The 16,528-nt window shown below is 41.2% G+C and overlaps 1 protein-coding gene across 7 annotated transcripts in view; it reads left to right on the top strand.

Moving 5' to 3' along the window:
- Positions 1 to 16,528, top strand: part of DNAJC22 (DnaJ heat shock protein family (Hsp40) member C22) — an 89,839-nt gene that overhangs the window by 1,714 nt on the left and 71,597 nt on the right. For 4 of the 7 annotated variants that reach the window (XM_072798140.1, XM_072798137.1, XM_072798141.1 and 1 more), the window contains 2 exons: positions 542 to 1,497; positions 2,746 to 4,831. In XM_072798140.1, the coding sequence (XP_072654241.1) occupies positions 658 to 1,497; positions 2,746 to 2,925 (1,020 nt within the window). In that variant the 5' untranslated portion in view covers positions 542 to 657 and the 3' untranslated portion in view covers positions 2,926 to 4,831. The other 3 variants (XM_072798139.1, XM_072798143.1, XM_072798142.1) reach the window with 3 other exon arrangements.

The raw sequence follows: 16,528 nt of genomic DNA, 5'->3' as shown, positions 1-16,528 counted from the left end.
AAAATGTGTAGGAACTTTAGAAGAGCATTCTATTCACTCCTGTCCACTTCACTCCCCCATAAGGCATTCCAGGAGTTGGTGATCTGAAAAGCTGCTGCTTTTCTGTGCCTGTGCTGGGTTGTAAATCAAATGAAAGCATTTAAAAACATTTTTCTCGGGGATCCCTGGTGGCTCAGTGGTTTGGTGCCTGCCTTCCGCCCAGGGCGTGACCCTGGAGTCCTGGGATCATGTCCCAGGTCGGGCTCCCTGCATGGAGCCTGCTTCTCCCTCTGCCTGTGTCTCTGCCTCTCTCTCTCTGTCTCTCATGAATGAATAAATAAAATCTTAAAAAAAAAAAAAAAACAAAATAAAAACATTTTTCTCCCCTACATTTGGAGTTGCTATGCATGTAAAAAACAGGAACGAGATGCCAGACCAAAGAGAGAATCCACATTGCAGGAACAGTCAGGAAGATCTGCACTTGATTATCATTGGAAGGAGAAATGGTTTACTGGGTTGGGACCTGGATGTAGTCTTACTAATTGCTTTTTTTCTCTCTTAGGGTCTAAGGATGACTCTGACCATGACAGCCATGATTCTCGCAGAGGATCCCAGATTTCTGCATTCTGGGCAATGTCAAGTGCCTTTGAACTTGACCTGACACCCTTTCCCTAGAGGATGGCCAAGGGGCTCTTGGTGACCTATGCCCTCTGGGCTGTAGGGGGCCCTGCTGGGCTCCACCACCTGTACCTGGGGCGGGACAGTCATGCACTGCTCTGGATGCTTACCCTGGGGGGTGGTGGGGTGGGCTGGCTCTGGGAGTTCTGGAAGCTCCCAAGTTTTGTGGCTCAGGCCAACAGAACCCAGGGGCAGAGACAGAGCTCAGGAGGCAGGACACCCCCTCCAAGTCTTATTCGCTTTGTTGCCCAGATGATAGTGGGCATCTATTTTGGCCTGGTGGCTCTCATTAGCCTTTCTTTCATGGCCAACTTCTATATTGTGGGCCTCCCACTGGCAGTTGGCTTAGGGGTCTTGCTGGTGGCTGCTGTTGGCAACCAGACCTCAGACTTTAAGAATACTCTAGGGGCAGCATTTCTTACTTCTCCTATCTTCTATGGCCGCCCCATCGCCATCCTGCCCATTAGCTTGGCTGCCAGCATTACAGCCCAGAAGCATCGCCGCTATAAAGCTTCAGTTGGGTCGGAATCGCTCAGTGTTCGACTCTATCGCCTGGGCCTGGCTTACCTTGCTTTCACAGGCCCTCTAGCCTACAGTGTCTTTTGCAACACAGCTGCCACCCTCAGCTATGTGGCAGAAACCCTTGGCTCCTTCCTGAGTTGGTTCAGCTTCTTCCCCCTTGTTGGCCGCCTCACGGAGTCCGTCCTCCTTCTGCCTTACCGGATCTGGAGGCTGCTGGTGGGGGATCCTGGGTTCAGCAGCAGCTACTTCCAGGAGTGGGAGAAGCTCTATGAGTTTGTTAGCAGTTTTCAGGATGAGAAGCGTCAGCTGGCCTACCAGGTAAGGCTTCGTTCCCTCTCATTCCTGTCCAGGACAGCTCTGGGAGTCAAGCTAAGCCTCATTGGAGAGAATGCCCTTATGGGGAACTACCATTTTCACGGCTGGTGGGTCAGGCCCTAGAAGGGTGTCCTGGTTTCTTTGAGCTTCTGTGTGCAAAGGGTGAAGGCACAAAGGCTCCAATAGTGAGTGGGAAAAGGATACATTGTTTAATTTTTTTAAATATATTTTTTCTTTATTTATTTATGATAGTCACACAGAGAGAGAGAGAGAGGCAGAGACATAGGCAGAGGGAGAAGCAGGCTCCATGCACCGGGAGCCCGACGTGGGACTCAATCCCAGGTCTCCAGGATCGCGCCCTGGGCCAAAGGCAGGCGCCAAACCACTGCGCCACCCAGGGATCCCCCATTGTTTAATTTTTATTGAGATATATAAAGCATATAGGTTTTATGTATACATGTATGTAACCACCACTCAAATCAAAGTATAGAATATATCCAGCACAAAGAAGGTTGCCTTGTATCGCTTGGAGTGACTCTATTCTGACTTCTGTTACCATAGATTAGTTTTTCCCGATCTTGAACCTCATATAAATGGAATCATTCCATATGTATCTTTTATGTCTGACTTCTTTATTTTTAAAATTAATTTATTTTATTTTTTAAAGTAGGCTCCATCCCTAACATGGGGCTTGAACTCACAACCCTGACATCAGGAATCACATGCTGCTTTCACATGCCCCATGTCTGGCTTCTTTCATTCAACATTGTGCTTGTGAGATTTATTCATACTGTTTCATGCACTATGAATAGAAACTGTTAAAACTATAAATTGTTTCCATTGTTGTATATTCATCCCATTGTATGAATATACTACACCTTATCTATCCACTCTGCTGTTAATGGACATTTGGGTTAGTTCCAATCTGGGACCATTCTGAATAAAGTTGCTGTGAACATTCTCATACATGTCTTTGGTGGATACATATGCTTATTTCTCTTGCAAGGAAGAGATCTTGTCAGGGATGTGAAATCCCAGGTTAGAAAATGGGCAGCTGTGATTCAAGGCTAGATGGAGAGCTAGCCCGTGTTTCAGAAGGCTGGAATTCTAATCTGAGGCTCTGGGCCTCTCTCTAGGCAAGTAGAAGCCAACTCCAGAGATAGAACAGTCTGATTTAGCAAGGAAGTGGGGAGAAGCCCAGGTGCTCTGAAACTTATGGAATTCTAACTTGTCAGATTCTGTTTCCCTAAGGTTTTGAATCTCTCTGAGGGGGCAACGGATGAAGAAATACATGGACGATACCGAGAGCTTGTGAAGATCTGGCACCCTGACCACAACCGGCACCGGACTGAGGAGGCTCAGAGGCATTTCCTGGAGATTCAGGCTGCCTATGAAGTCCTGAGTCAGCCCAGAAAGCTCAGGGGATCCTGAAGGTGAGAAGAAATTTCCCTTTGGGGATGGACTCTTCCTGGCAGAGCCAGGCAGCTTGTCCCAGCTCAGCTTTGTCCATGTGGGTCATCCCAATAGCGTTAAAGAAACTGCTTGCAGTGGGGATGAGAAAAACTTAAAGGAGTAAGAAAGCTATTGTGGTAGAAGAGTGTGTTTATGTTGTGAATTTCTGAATTCTCATTATTGTATTCCTGACAGTTTCTTCTTAATATCAGATAGTGGGATGAAAGGCATATTATAAAACTAATAAAATATCTTTTGGAGAATATACTACCGTGCCCCACCCTGGTACATTGATGAGTTTTGTTTTCTTTCTTTCTTTCTTTCTTTCTTTCTTTCTTTCTTTCTTTCTTTCTCTTTCTTTCTTCTTTTATGCAAAGCATTGAGTTAGGAGATTGAAGGGAAAATATGAAGGTTCTAGTATATCATAAGTTGTACTGTAGCAGTAGGGATTTGATCTATCCTGTAGATTACCAATGGGTAAGAGGGGTCAAATTTTAAAATTTCAGAAAAATATCTTAATTCCATTTATAGGAGAGCTTTACTAGAAGCTATGCTTTTCCCAAGAAGGAACAAGCTGCTGTGTGTGTGTGGGGTTGTACCCCCATCACAAATTCTTCTGCTTGATAAAGTCTTGTAGACTCAGATTTCTTTGAGAGTCCTCAGATTTTATATGGGTGGTTGGACTGGCTGAATTCTCAGGTGTCCCCAAAACTTTTTTTTTTTTAAAGATTGTATTGATTTATTCATGAGAGACACACAGAGAGAGGCAGAGACATAGGCAGAGGGAGAAGCAGGCTCCATGTAGGAAGCCCGATGTAGGACTCGATCCTGGAACTCCGGGATCACGCCCTGAGCTGAAGGCAGACGCTCAACCACTGAGCCACCCAGGTGTCCCCAGGTATTCCCAAAACTTGGGGTATGACTCTGGACTACATACTTTGCTGCCTAGGAGCTTTCCATCTGGTGGGGGATATAACATACACAGGTATCAAAGCTTGCCTCCTTCAGTGTTTTGAACCAAGTGTCAAGAAGTATAAATAGAATGCACTGGAACATTAGAGAAAGGATAGATGAAATTATTTTATAGGGACTTATGGAAAAATTCATGATTTTATATCTCATGTGCCTTTATGGGGACTTTAGGGAAACCCTAGGGAACTAGCAGCTTGAGCATCTCAACAGGGTCTTATTTCATTCCTATGTAACCAGCCAAGTGTGGAAGAAACAGTCTAGGATCTACAGGAGCATGATGTTAAAATTATATACCTTTACTCCAGCTTTCTTGCTCTTTTGTGTTTGTGTACATCCTTAAAGCTTTTTTATTTTCCTGGAAATTAACTCTGAGGATGTATATATTTTTTTAAAAAGTAGAATTATTTTGGCTAACATTCCTTGCAGATTAAAATGAAGTATGTTCAGACCAATTGAGAAGAATTAAATTTGTAGATTTTTTTCTTTGTATTCTTATATTAAAAAAATTAAAAAATTTTTGCCAATGGATTTATAAGATCAAGTTAACTTTTATACCTTTTTAAAGTTCCTCAAATTGATATATACTTCTTCTGAAAAACACTAATAATTTGTCAGATTATCACATGGAATTTTAATGAGGCACTTTCTAGGCTATTGATTGCTAACTTATTATCATGATATGTAGTATTATTTCTGCAAAATGTAAATATATTAAAAATAGTCTATTAGGAAAAAGAGACAAAAGAATGATTAAGGGTTTTACTTGATTTGGAAAATTATTTTACTGTTCTCAAATTTTGTTATTAGCTTTTGTTACAAAAATATGACTGTATTTTAATTTATTCAAATAGGAGCTATCGAGCAGTTTTTGTTGTTTCAACATGACCAACTACAATAAATCTCTTTAAATGTGTGTATTGGTGCTTTTTGGTTTTTTGAGGCTAGGTTCCAATAAGTGATAATGTAGGGTCAAACAGAATGTATATTTTATTTTATTTTTATTTTTAAAGATTTTATTTATTCATTTGAGAGAGAGAGAGAGAGAGAGAGCACAGGAACAGAGGGAGGGGCAGAGGGAGAAGCAGACTCCCCGATGAGTGCAGAGCCCAACCTGAGGCTTGATCCCAGGACCCTGAGTTCATGACCTGGGCTGATCAGACGCTTAACCGACTAAGCTACCCAGGCACCCCAAGAATGTATAGTTTAAATTTTCATTGATACTGTATCAAGTTACTTCTAGAAAAGATTATAGCAATTTACGCTTCCACCAGCAGTGTAAGAAACTGGCCCTTGTAACTGGAATGGACTGTTATCACTCTTAAATTTTTGCCAAGATGATAGGTGAGGAATAGTATTTCATGACTTTAATTGCCTTTCCCTGATTCATTGTAACGTTCTCTTTTCAAAATTTTCTCAGGTACTTGCATTCCTTCTTCAGTGAATGCCTTAACATATTATCTCTCTCTTTTTTTAAAAAAATTATGTTCCTACTTGTCTTTATGAAATCTATTTTTTTTGAAATCTATTTTTTAAAGACTTTATTCATGAGACACACACACGCACACACACAGAAAGAGAGAGAGAGAGAGAGAGAGAGAGGCAGAGACACAGGCAGAGAGAGAAGCAGGTTCCATGCAGGGAAGCCTGACATGGGACTCCATCCCAGGTCTCCAGGATCAGGCCCTGGGCTGAAGGGGGCGTTAAACTGCTGAGCCACCTGGGCTGGTCTGAAATCTATTTTGTTGGTATTCTTGCTTGTTAGGAATCTTAACCCTTGTCATAGGTGTTATAGATATTTTCCCCCAATCTATGATTTGTCTTCTGACTTTAAGCATAGGTTTTAGAATCAGAAGGATTAGTATTAAGATGAATCTAGTTTCATGATTTTCTAGCCGCTTGTGTTCCTGGGTTCTTTAGTCTCTGCGAGCCTTAGTTTCCCCTTAAAATTAAGATAATAGGGATCCCTGGGTGGCTCAGCAGTTTAGCATCTGCCTTTGGCCTAGGGCCTGATCCTGGAGTCCTGGGATCAGGTCCCACGTCGGGTTCCCTGCATTGATCAGGTCCCACGTCGGGCTCCCTGCATGGAGCCTGCTTCTCCCTCTGCCTGTGTCTCTGTCTCTCTCTCTCTCTCTGTGTCTCTCATGAATAAATAAATAAATAAAATATTTTTTTAAAAATTAAGATAATAGTACGTATTATTTTTGTAATTAAGTAGACTCCATGCCCAGTGTGGCGCTTGAACTCATGACCCTGAAATTAAGAGTTGCATGCTCTACCCACTGAGCTAGACTGGAGCTCCCTATAGTACATGCTTTTTTTTCTTCCAAGATTTTATTTAAATTCAAGTTAAACAGTAGTATATAATTTTAAAGGATTGCTGGGATAAAGAAGCTGCGATATGTAGAGTGAGGAAATACAACTTTAATAGAACCCTTTCCCCTTTCCAGCCCATGTAAGGAAAGAGAATTTGAGTGTCTAAGGAGCTAACTGGTATGGAATGAAGATTCTACTTATAAGGCTAAATTTTCTTAGAGTGTTAGTGTATTTTCTATTTTTAAAAAATTTTCCTCTTGATTTTCTGCATATCATTGTAATGCTTACAGGTAACCATTAGAAAGAAGTAAATAGGAATGGTGGATTGTGTTGTGGTGGTAGGGTTGCCAGTGGTCCCTCTTCCTCACCCATTCCTTCATAGACTCTCTCTTGTTTTATAATTAAGAACAATTTCAGCCTTTTTTTAAAAAATAATTTATTTATTTATTCATGAGAGACAGGGAGAGAGAGAGAGAGAAAGGCAGAGACATAGGCAGAGGGAGAGGGAGAAGCAGGCTCCCCACAGGGAGCCCGATGTGGGACTCAATCGCAGGACCTGGGATCACACTCTGCTGACGGCAGACGCTCAACTGCTGAGCCACCCAGGTGTCCCCAATTCCAGTCTTTTTAAGCTGGTTTATGGGATACCAGGGAAGTGGTTTGGGTTTGGCTGTTCTTAGGCTATAGTTTTAAAATGGGGCAGAGCTCGGGATGCCTGGGTGGCTCAGCAGTTGAGCATCTGCCTTTGGCTCAAGGTGTGATCCCGGGGTCCTGGGATGGAGTCCGACATCAGGCTCCCTGCATGAAGCCTGCTTCTCCCTCTGCCTGTGTCTCTGCCTCTCTCTCTGTGTCTCTCATGAATAAATAAATAAAATCTTAAAAAAATAAATTAAATCTTTAAAAATAAATAAATTAAATAAAACGGGACAGAGCTCATATGGGCCAGTTGTGATAGCAGAAGTCCTCAGAATGAGACAACTCTTAAGGTAAGATGAATCTCTGAAAATGGGTTGGAAAACTGCTTGTAAAATGGCCCTTTTCACCTACAGATTATCCTTGCGAAATCTCTTGTCATCCTTTGGTAGATTCATTTTGATTAGGGAGGCTATTCCCTGACATCTGGAGTCTCAGTCCTCTGCAGAACAGAGAAGTATTTATACTTTCTGAGATGCTACAGCATGGTGATCTCACACAACTCTTAGCCAAGCCACACTGGTCACTTTAGTGTGGACTGGTTTCGTACAGGAGAAATTTCTGTGGGTATGGGCTGGGGCACTCGGTGAGAAGTGAAAAAGAGGTTAAAAAACGTTTACCTCTTAGTATTTGTTAAACCATATTTGGATTTCATTTTCCTTCTTGTCCTGGCCTGTGAACAGGTACTGAAATTGAGTTCTTACCAAGATTAAACTACCTGCACCTCCCCCCTCCCCCTATCCCGGGACATCTGTTCATATACGTAATAGCCAATGGTGTAGCACAGCTATTTCTGAAAGAAAGAAATGACATCAAATCATGTGAATTGAGAACTTCTGGAAGGGAATTCTGCTTTGCCACCAACCCCAGGACATTATTTTTTTAAAAAGATTTTATTTATTTATTCATAGACAGAGACAGAGAGAGAGAGAGAGAGAGAGAGACAGGCAGAGGGAGAAGCAGGCTCCACGCAGGGAGCCTGATGTGGGACTCGATCCCAGGTCTCCAGGATCAGGCCCTGGGCTGAAGGCGGCGCTAAACCGCTGAGCCACCAGGGCTGCCCCAACCCCAGGACATTATAATCACTAAGAGACCTTTCTGAGGATATGTAAAAATCATCTGAAAGTAGAAATTTATTATAAAATGATTATATATTTATATAAACCTAAGATATTAGCAAGTGTAAGGTCTTCCCTGAACTTCCTTGAGTAGATTTAACAAAATCCAATGATTCATATTCTCCCATTCCCACAAATAAAAAGATGTATAGACCCTTTAAAGAACTGGAAGGGAATTGAGAAGGCCTCTGTGCCAAGCACTCATTTAGTGCAGAATCTTGAGAACAGTTTTCCTCAAAGATTTCTGTTTATGCTTTTGCTTCAATTGGAAATCTGCTACCCATTTCACCTTTTGGACATCCTTAATTGTTAAGTTCTTTTATTGGACTGAAATTTGCTTCCCTGTAATTTTTTTCTAGATCTGACATTTCTTATTACAAAAAGCAAAACCCAACAAAAAGTCCTTTCTTGATAAGAACCTGCCCTTCATTTTTTATCCCTCTAAATCTTCCCTTTTCTGGATGAAACATTGCCGGGTTTGCAGAAGCACTGTAGTTTGGTAGAAAGAGAGGGATGGAGAAGGGAGGAGATGGGCTGCTACCTCTACCTCTTGTGGGACTAGCCTGCTGCTTTACCACCCTGGGCCTTAATTTTTCCTTCGTAATATGAGGAAGCCAGACTTAGATGACCTTTGAGATTGCTTTCCACACTGGATGCTGGGTTCTTAACTTTTCATCTGAGGCCTGTGTTAAATGGTTCTGTTTGTCATCTTCTGTCTGCCCTCTTGTGGACGCTGTCTTGGGAAGAAAATAAAATATTAAATTGCTTGAAGAACAACATAATGGCCACCCCCTCGCCCTCCCACATAAAAAAATTCACCTACATTACAGTTTTCATGCATTCCTGTTCCCCCCTAGTCCTCATCCATGAGTGTACATAATTAGTTTTTATATGATTGGATCATATCAGGGACAAAATCTGGTATTGCTTTTTCTTCCTCACTGAATCATAAGCATTTTATATATTCTTATGAAGGCATATATATCTGTACTCTGAAGACATACATATATTTAGTTGAGATGTAATTCATATACCATAAAATTCATTCTTTTAACGTATACAGTTTAGCGGTTTTTAGTATATTCATAAGATTGTGGAACCATCACCTCTATCTAATTCCTTCCCCAAACAGACCCCATATCCATTAGTGATCACTCTCCATCCTCCCCTCCCCTAACCCCTGGCAACCACTGATTTACTTTCTATCTCTATGGATTTGCCTATCCTGGATATGTTGTACAAATGGAATCATAGAATGTCTCCTTTTGTGTTTGGCTTTTTTTTTTTAACTTAGCATAATATTTTCAAGATTTATCCATGTTTGTAGCATGCATCATCATTCTATGTTTTTTGTTTTATCTTTTCAAACAGCATATCATTATATTTTAAAGCTGTATAGTATTCCCTTTTTGGGAGACATTTAGGCTATTCGTGTATATGTTTTTGTTGTTATATAGAATGCCGCATCGATATCTTCATGTTTCTAAATTCATCTATTCTCTTGAATTATTTCAGAATAAATTCCCATGGGTGGGATTACTGGGTCAAAGGGTATGAACATTTTTATGGCTCTTGTCAATATTGCTCTTAAATTGTGCCCAGAACTAAATGCAATTCTCAGATGTGTTCAGACAGAACAGGGTACTGTGGGGCTATTAAGTTCTCAAGGTCTGGACAATATATCACCCTTTAAATCAAGCAGTCTAAGAATTTATTAGCTTTTTTTGGTTGCTTATTGAGCTTATAGCCAACGAAGGCCCTTAGATCTTTTTCCTAGGGACTGTGTCTTAAAGCTATGCTTGCATCTACTCTAGGACCCAGGAGGTTTTGAGGACTCCCTGACTTGAATTTAGTATTTCTTTGTTTTCTCTTTTCCTTACCAGTAGGTGATCCTAACAAGCTAGCAGGAGCTTTGTGTTTATTGCAGTCTTAGCTAAGAACTGCAGATGGCGCTGTAAGGCTGTCACAAGGGTCAAATAGGTCCCTTCACTTTTTTTTTTTTTTTTTTTTTTTTTTAGCAGTTCATTACCAGAGTTCAGTCCTCCCCTTTTGTTGGGAGGGAGAGAGCAACTGTAAAATTGGAGTTGGGTGTTATTCAGGGCAAGCTCCAAATGAAGCGTGTTTCCTAGATGTCATTTGATCTCCTGGGGGCTCTGGGGCAGTTTTTCTTATGTGAGAGCTTTGCTTTTGCACACACATATCATGACACCGAGTTTTTGGCTTTTAAAGTTCACACTCTGAGAAGCTGATTTTTTTGGGTTCTCTCCATGTTCCTTGCCATCTTTCTTTTGGTCACTGTAAAATATTGAAACATGTTCAACTACTTGGTTTTGTTCATTTGTTTTATTAAGGTGGGTTTTGAACGGCAAAAGTGAAAATTTTACATAGGATCCCGCTGAAAGGAATTTCATTTCAATAATTTGTTGCTCTCTTTATCTTCATTTTCCTTTTCTTCCCAATTCCCTTCTTTCTCCCCACCTCTCATCTACCCTTTCCATAGACCGTATCTGCTTATTTGCAAATTATTATAAACATCACCTTTGATTTTTCTGTATTTAAACCTCCCCTTTCTGGATGTCAACAGTGCCTTTTCTGGAAAAGTTGGAAGAGAATCATTTTAAATCCATTCTGTACCTGAACTTAGTCCCATTTCTGGGCTGGGAAATGTTGTGGGGAACATCAGCTGCTGGGCAGTGATGACTTAGCACAAGAGCCTGGCTTTGCAAGCACCACCTGCAGGGGACATTTTCCCTAACATCAATAGGTCAGGCACCTGTCAGATGAATTAGTATAAAGAAAGGAATGGGAAGGGCATGGGGGAAATATCAATGTCTTCTATTCATATGTTTCCAAAGCACGGATCTGAGGGCCAGTGAGGCTCATGTTACTCTTTATCTCTCCCTCCATACCCATAACCACCAGTTCGGATTTGGCTTCTCCTGATTCTTTCTCCTTTTCACTCCTGGGGTTCATGGCAGAGAATGTAAATTTACTGCTTTTCTGTATAATTTGGATTGGCAAGCAAATAGCTGCTCAATCTGGGCACGTGGTGCCATGTTATTTATATTCAGTGACTGGGAATTCATTGTCTCTCAGCGGTTGACTTTTCTTGCACAGCCAAGAGACCCATCATTTCAGATCTCCCTTCCAACTCTAATTCTTTTCCATCAGTGTGTTCCTTGTTCTCATGTTCATGCCTTTGCTAATGTCACTCTTCTTTTCCTATAATTCTTTTTCCTCTCTGCTAATCCAAATCTTTACACTTCTTTTACATCCAGCTTAAGGTTTATCCCTGAATAATGCCTTCACTGATTAATTCCATCTCCAGTAATCTTTCCCCCTTGAATTTCTTCAGCATTCTTGTCTAGTTTGGGTCATTCTATCAAGCGTTTTCTTATGTGTTGCCATAGAATCATTCTCTGTCTCATGTTTGTAAGTCTTACTTCCTTAACTATAGCAAAAGCTCCTTGAGGGCAGGACTGTCTTCTCCCCATGCAAATAACAGGACATTTAATAGCGCAAACAACGGGACATGTTATTTAACAATTTAAAGCCTCCACTTTCTTATTTGTTACATGGGGATAATGATGCCTACCTCACAGGGATTTGAGGCAATCAAATGAGATGATGTGTTGAGAGCACTTTATAAAACATTTTACAGAGGGTAGGCACTATCAATTTTTAAAAAGATTTATTTATTTATTTGAGAGAGAGCACACAGCAGGGGGAAGGGGCAGAGGGAGAGAGAGAAGCAGACTCCCTGTTGAGCAAGGAGCCTCCTGCAGGGCTCCATTCCAGGACCCTGGGATCGTGTTTTGAGCCAAAGGCAGATGCTTAACCAACTGAGCCAACCAGGTGTCCTAGCATTATCAATTTTTAAACAATGGTGACAGACTATATAAATGAAAGAGCATGCTGAAATTCCATGAATGAGTTTATAGTAAAGCCGTATTAGTTATAGGTCTTGCATATAGAAACAAACTGACTAAAGATCAAATTTGGGGCCCCTAGTTTAGTTGGGTAATCCATGTGATGCTTGGTCTCAGCCTTGTAAATTCTAGCCCCATGTTGGTTGGAGAGATTACTTAAAAAATAAAATCTTTTGGGGCACCGGGGTGGCTCAGTCAGTTGGGCAACTGACTCTTGTTTTCGGCTCAGGTGTTCCAACACTGTGTTGGAGTCTGCTTGGGATTCTCTTTCTGCTCCTTCCCCATTCACTTGTACCCTCTCTCTCTCAAGATTTATTTATTTATTTTAAAGAGAGGGAGGGCACCCCGGGTGGCTCAGCGCTTTAGCGCCGCCTTCAGCCCAGGGTGTGATGATCCTGGAGACTCAGGATCGAGTCCCATGTTAGACTCCCTGCATGCAGCCTGCTTCTCCCTCTGCCTGTGTCTCTGCCTCTCTCTCCTCTCTGTGTATTCTAATGAATAAATAAATAAAATATTATAAAAAATAAAGAGAAGGAGAGCGAGAGAGTGCATAAGGGAGCTCAATGGTGGGGGGGAGGGACAAGAGAGAGATAACCTCAAGCAGACACCCCCTGAGTGAGGGGACTGACCAGGGCCTGATCCTGGAGACCCGGAATCGAGTCCCATGTCAGGCTCCCTGCATGGAGCCTGCTTCTCCCTCTGCCTGTGTCTCTGCCTCTCTCTCTGTCTTTTGTGAATAAATAAATAAAATGTTTGAAAAAAAGAGCCAAGAGTTGGAGCCCAACTGACTGAACCACTCAGGCACCCCATCTTTTTTTTTAATAAAATATTAAAAAAGGTCAAATTCAAGTTTTTAGTGAACTTATAAGGCACTTTTGCTGAACTGTTTTTTTTTTTTTTTTTTTTTAAGATTTATTTATTTATTCAGAGAAAGAGAGGCAGAGACACAGGCAGAGGGAGAAGCAGGCTCCATGCAGGGAGCCTGACGTGGGACTCAATCCCAGGTCTCCAGGATCATACCCTGGGCTGCAGGCGGCGCTAAACTGCTGCACCACCAAGGCTGCCCTGAACTGTTTCAAATATGAGTTTTTGTTTTGACATTGACAGTAATTTTGTGATGTAACAATTCAACCTTTGAAAATTTAAGAGCAGCCCCAGCCAAAAACATCTGATACACAACTGAATTTGTCTGTTACTCATGTCTTTGGACCTCAGTTTTGTTACCTGTAAAATGGGAAATGCTAACCTTATCAATTCCTTTTAATAGAACTTTAGAAAATGAATGTTCAAAGAAACATGAATTCCACATGGAAGTCCCTTAGGAAGAAAAAAGTTTCCTTGGGGGAAAGCTGCATAATATATAGAGCATTCTTTTAATTATTAACAAAGCATATTACCATATTAAATGCTCTGGGAAATAAAGAAACCAGTTTAACTTTATTTTACCCAGTGTTTCCCTAATTTATTTGGAACTGAGATAGTTTTTTCAGATCTATTTAGCTTTCTGTGAAACTGATTTTCTAAGACACACAGTTTGGACTGCCTACGTGAATATTCTTAGGTACTGGATGTGGGGCAATCAAAGGGAAAAGTATACCCTTATGCTCTCCAGTGGTCTTTGTGCCTATCATGGTTTGTAGCTTCAAATTTAGCCAACAGAGACTTCTAAAAAATCATGTTTCTTAATAACAGTCATTAATTATCTTCAAGATGAGTAAAATTTTTGTGTCTTTCCGACAAAATTCAGCCTTTTTTTTCCAAATAAAAATGTAGAATCTGGCAATCAATCAGATACAAAAAGTCAACATAAACAAATGTATGAGAAAAATTCTGATCTCCAGAGTCTTTTTGATACATATCAAATTAAGTCTTCTTAATATTTGCAAAATATATCTGCCAAGGTGAAGATTATGTCATGATTTATCTTTAGTTCTAATTTTGCCACTAGGTCATTAGGTAACCTGGGATAAATTAGTTCCCTTAAGGCTAAACTGAGACATAAAGGTATTATTTCAAATGATCTTTTGTAATCCTTAGCAGTTACTTTAATCATTTCAGAAATGTGGTTGTTTTTACGTTTTTCTTCAAAGTATGTCACAAGTATTATATGTTGAATTTATTACAGCATTTTTTGTCCTCCAGTATAATTTATAGACTTTAATTTGGAATTATTTCAAAGCAGGCAATGATCACCTTGTTTTATTGTGAAGTATGGCATACAAAATAGAAAATGTATATGTAAAGAACAATGATAAAATTAATCTTTATAACTCAGATCCAAGAGATATTTTTGAAGCATTTATTCTATGTCTTTTTGGAGAGATAGAGTACGGAACAGAGAATGGGTTAAGGTTTGCCATAAGTTGGGGGATCCCTCTTACAAACCTCACTTAGCAAGTCATATGTTTATGTACCCATTCTCCTTGAAGGACCATTATTTTGTTTCTTATTTTTTTTAAGACTTTATTTATTTATTCATGAGAGACAGAGAGAGAGAGAGAGAGAGAGGCAGGAACATAGGCAGAGAGAGAAGCAGGCTCCATGCAGGGAGCCCGATGTGGGACTCGATACCGGGACTCCAGGATCATGCCCTGGGCTGAAGGCAGTCACTCAACCACTGAGCCACCCAGGTGTCCCAAAGGACCATTATTTTTTGAAGTGAAATTTGTCCCAACTGAAAGACAGAACAAGGCCATGGTTAGGAAAAACAAACAAATAAACACAAAATTCTTTTTTGAAGGCACCTACTGCCTCCTCAGGGACTTAGCAAAATGTTCCTATTTTTTTTTTTTAAGATTTTATTTATTCATGAGAGGCACAGAGAGAGAGAGAGAGAGAGGCAGAGACACAGGCAGAGGGAGAAGCAGGCTCCACCCAGGGAGCCCAATGTGGGACTCGATCCCAGGACTCCAGGGTCACGCCCTGAGCCCAAGGCAGGCGCTAAACCACTGAGCCACCCAGGGATCCCCAAAATATTCCTTTCTTTTTTTTTTTTTTTTTTAATATTCCTTTCAATCACATTCAGAATTCTCCTTAGAGATCTGTTAAGTGTGATATTCTTCATATTGTTAGATTTCCAGTTATGTTTTGACAGGTCTCATAGATTGGGCCTAGGCATGCTCCTTAATTCATCTCCCTTCCACATATCTACATATGGGATATCCACATATAAAAACCATCTCCAATCAGACCACAGCTCTCTTACAAAAGGCATCAGATACCTTTCCTAACACTATAAGATTTCCAAGAGTAGACTTTATTTTCCTTCCAAAGAAACTACATTGCTTTGCAGTAACAACAGGCCCTACAATGAAGGTGTTTCTCAAGCAACTTTTGGTAAGTGAAATTTGTCCTTATGGAAAAGATCGTAAATCCTATTGGGTCAGGTCCCATTTTTTAGCATTAAGTTTCCCATTAACCAGGGTCATATCATTCCATTTCTACTTTATATGGGAAGGAAAGGAAATTGTGGGAGAATTATTCATTCCTGCGTTCTTACACTACTTTGCACTTTTCTGCTTCAACACTTATCACATGCTATTTTAGTTAATTATTTAATAGCTTCTATCCTCCTTTACAATTGAATACTCTCCTTGGGGATAATCTCGTTTTAGTCTTCTTTGTAAGTGACCCAAAACCTGGAACAAGGCCTACCACTCACTGGGTACTTCTGTCAATTCAGTGAATGAAAAGAGAGCCGATATTTGGACAGTTTGCTTCTATTTGAATCTTTCAGAAAAGATTCAGTAGTAAGCAACATATGGTATAGGGCCCTAACTAGCTAGATGACCTACTCTTGTTTCTTTAGATCTATTAACGATATGGTTGGATTAGATCAGGCATTATTAACCAAGGGCCAGCGGGCTCCAGGGTATTTTTGACTCTCCAAATCATGCAAAGTTAAACACAAAGGACCAGATAACTTCGGGAGGGATCTACTGTACTACTACTCCATTACAGGTACTGGGACTTCAATGGGGAAAGTGTGGAAAACAAACTCGTGCCTGTGGTGTCTTCGCTATCACACTCATACACACTTTCAGGCTTGTGGCTGATGCCTGTGCAGACCCCGTTATGCTTTGGCCTCAAAAGCTAAGAATACGGGGGACAGATTTTTGATTAATCTTTTCAGTGCTGTCTAAATCCCCAGCCTCTGAGCGCTCCTCATTGACCCCTGAGCAGTTGATGTGGGGTGCAGTGAGGACTTTACACACGCCAGACACTGTCTAGAAGGGTGCACCGACGTTAGTGATGGTTCTGGTGCTGGTCCTGGGGAGGTTGGGAATGTGATCACGAAGCCAGAAGGGTATTTAACAGAAAGATTCGACAGACCACAGCCGCAGGGAGGCATGCAGACCAGAAAACAGTCTCAGACATGGGCTTGGGCCGAGCCTGGCGGACGTGCTGGAGAATCCTCAAGTCGTTCCAGAGGTGCTCCTGCCCCGAGCCCTGCAAAGGTCTCTACTGCCTCCCAGGAAGCCGAGCGGCCTCGAAGCCCGGACGTTCGGGACGTTTCCTGAAGCCGGTGGCTCTGAAATGGCCTTTCGTGAGCCCAAC

The sequence above is a fragment of the Canis lupus genome, chromosome 25, assembly GCF_048164855.1.
Source record: "Canis lupus baileyi chromosome 25, mCanLup2.hap1, whole genome shotgun sequence".
In the NCBI taxonomy this organism is placed as follows: Eukaryota; Metazoa; Chordata; class Mammalia; order Carnivora; family Canidae; genus Canis; species Canis lupus.
The sequence above is the reverse complement of the archived record's forward strand: the minus strand, read 5'-3'. Positions and strand labels throughout refer to the sequence as shown.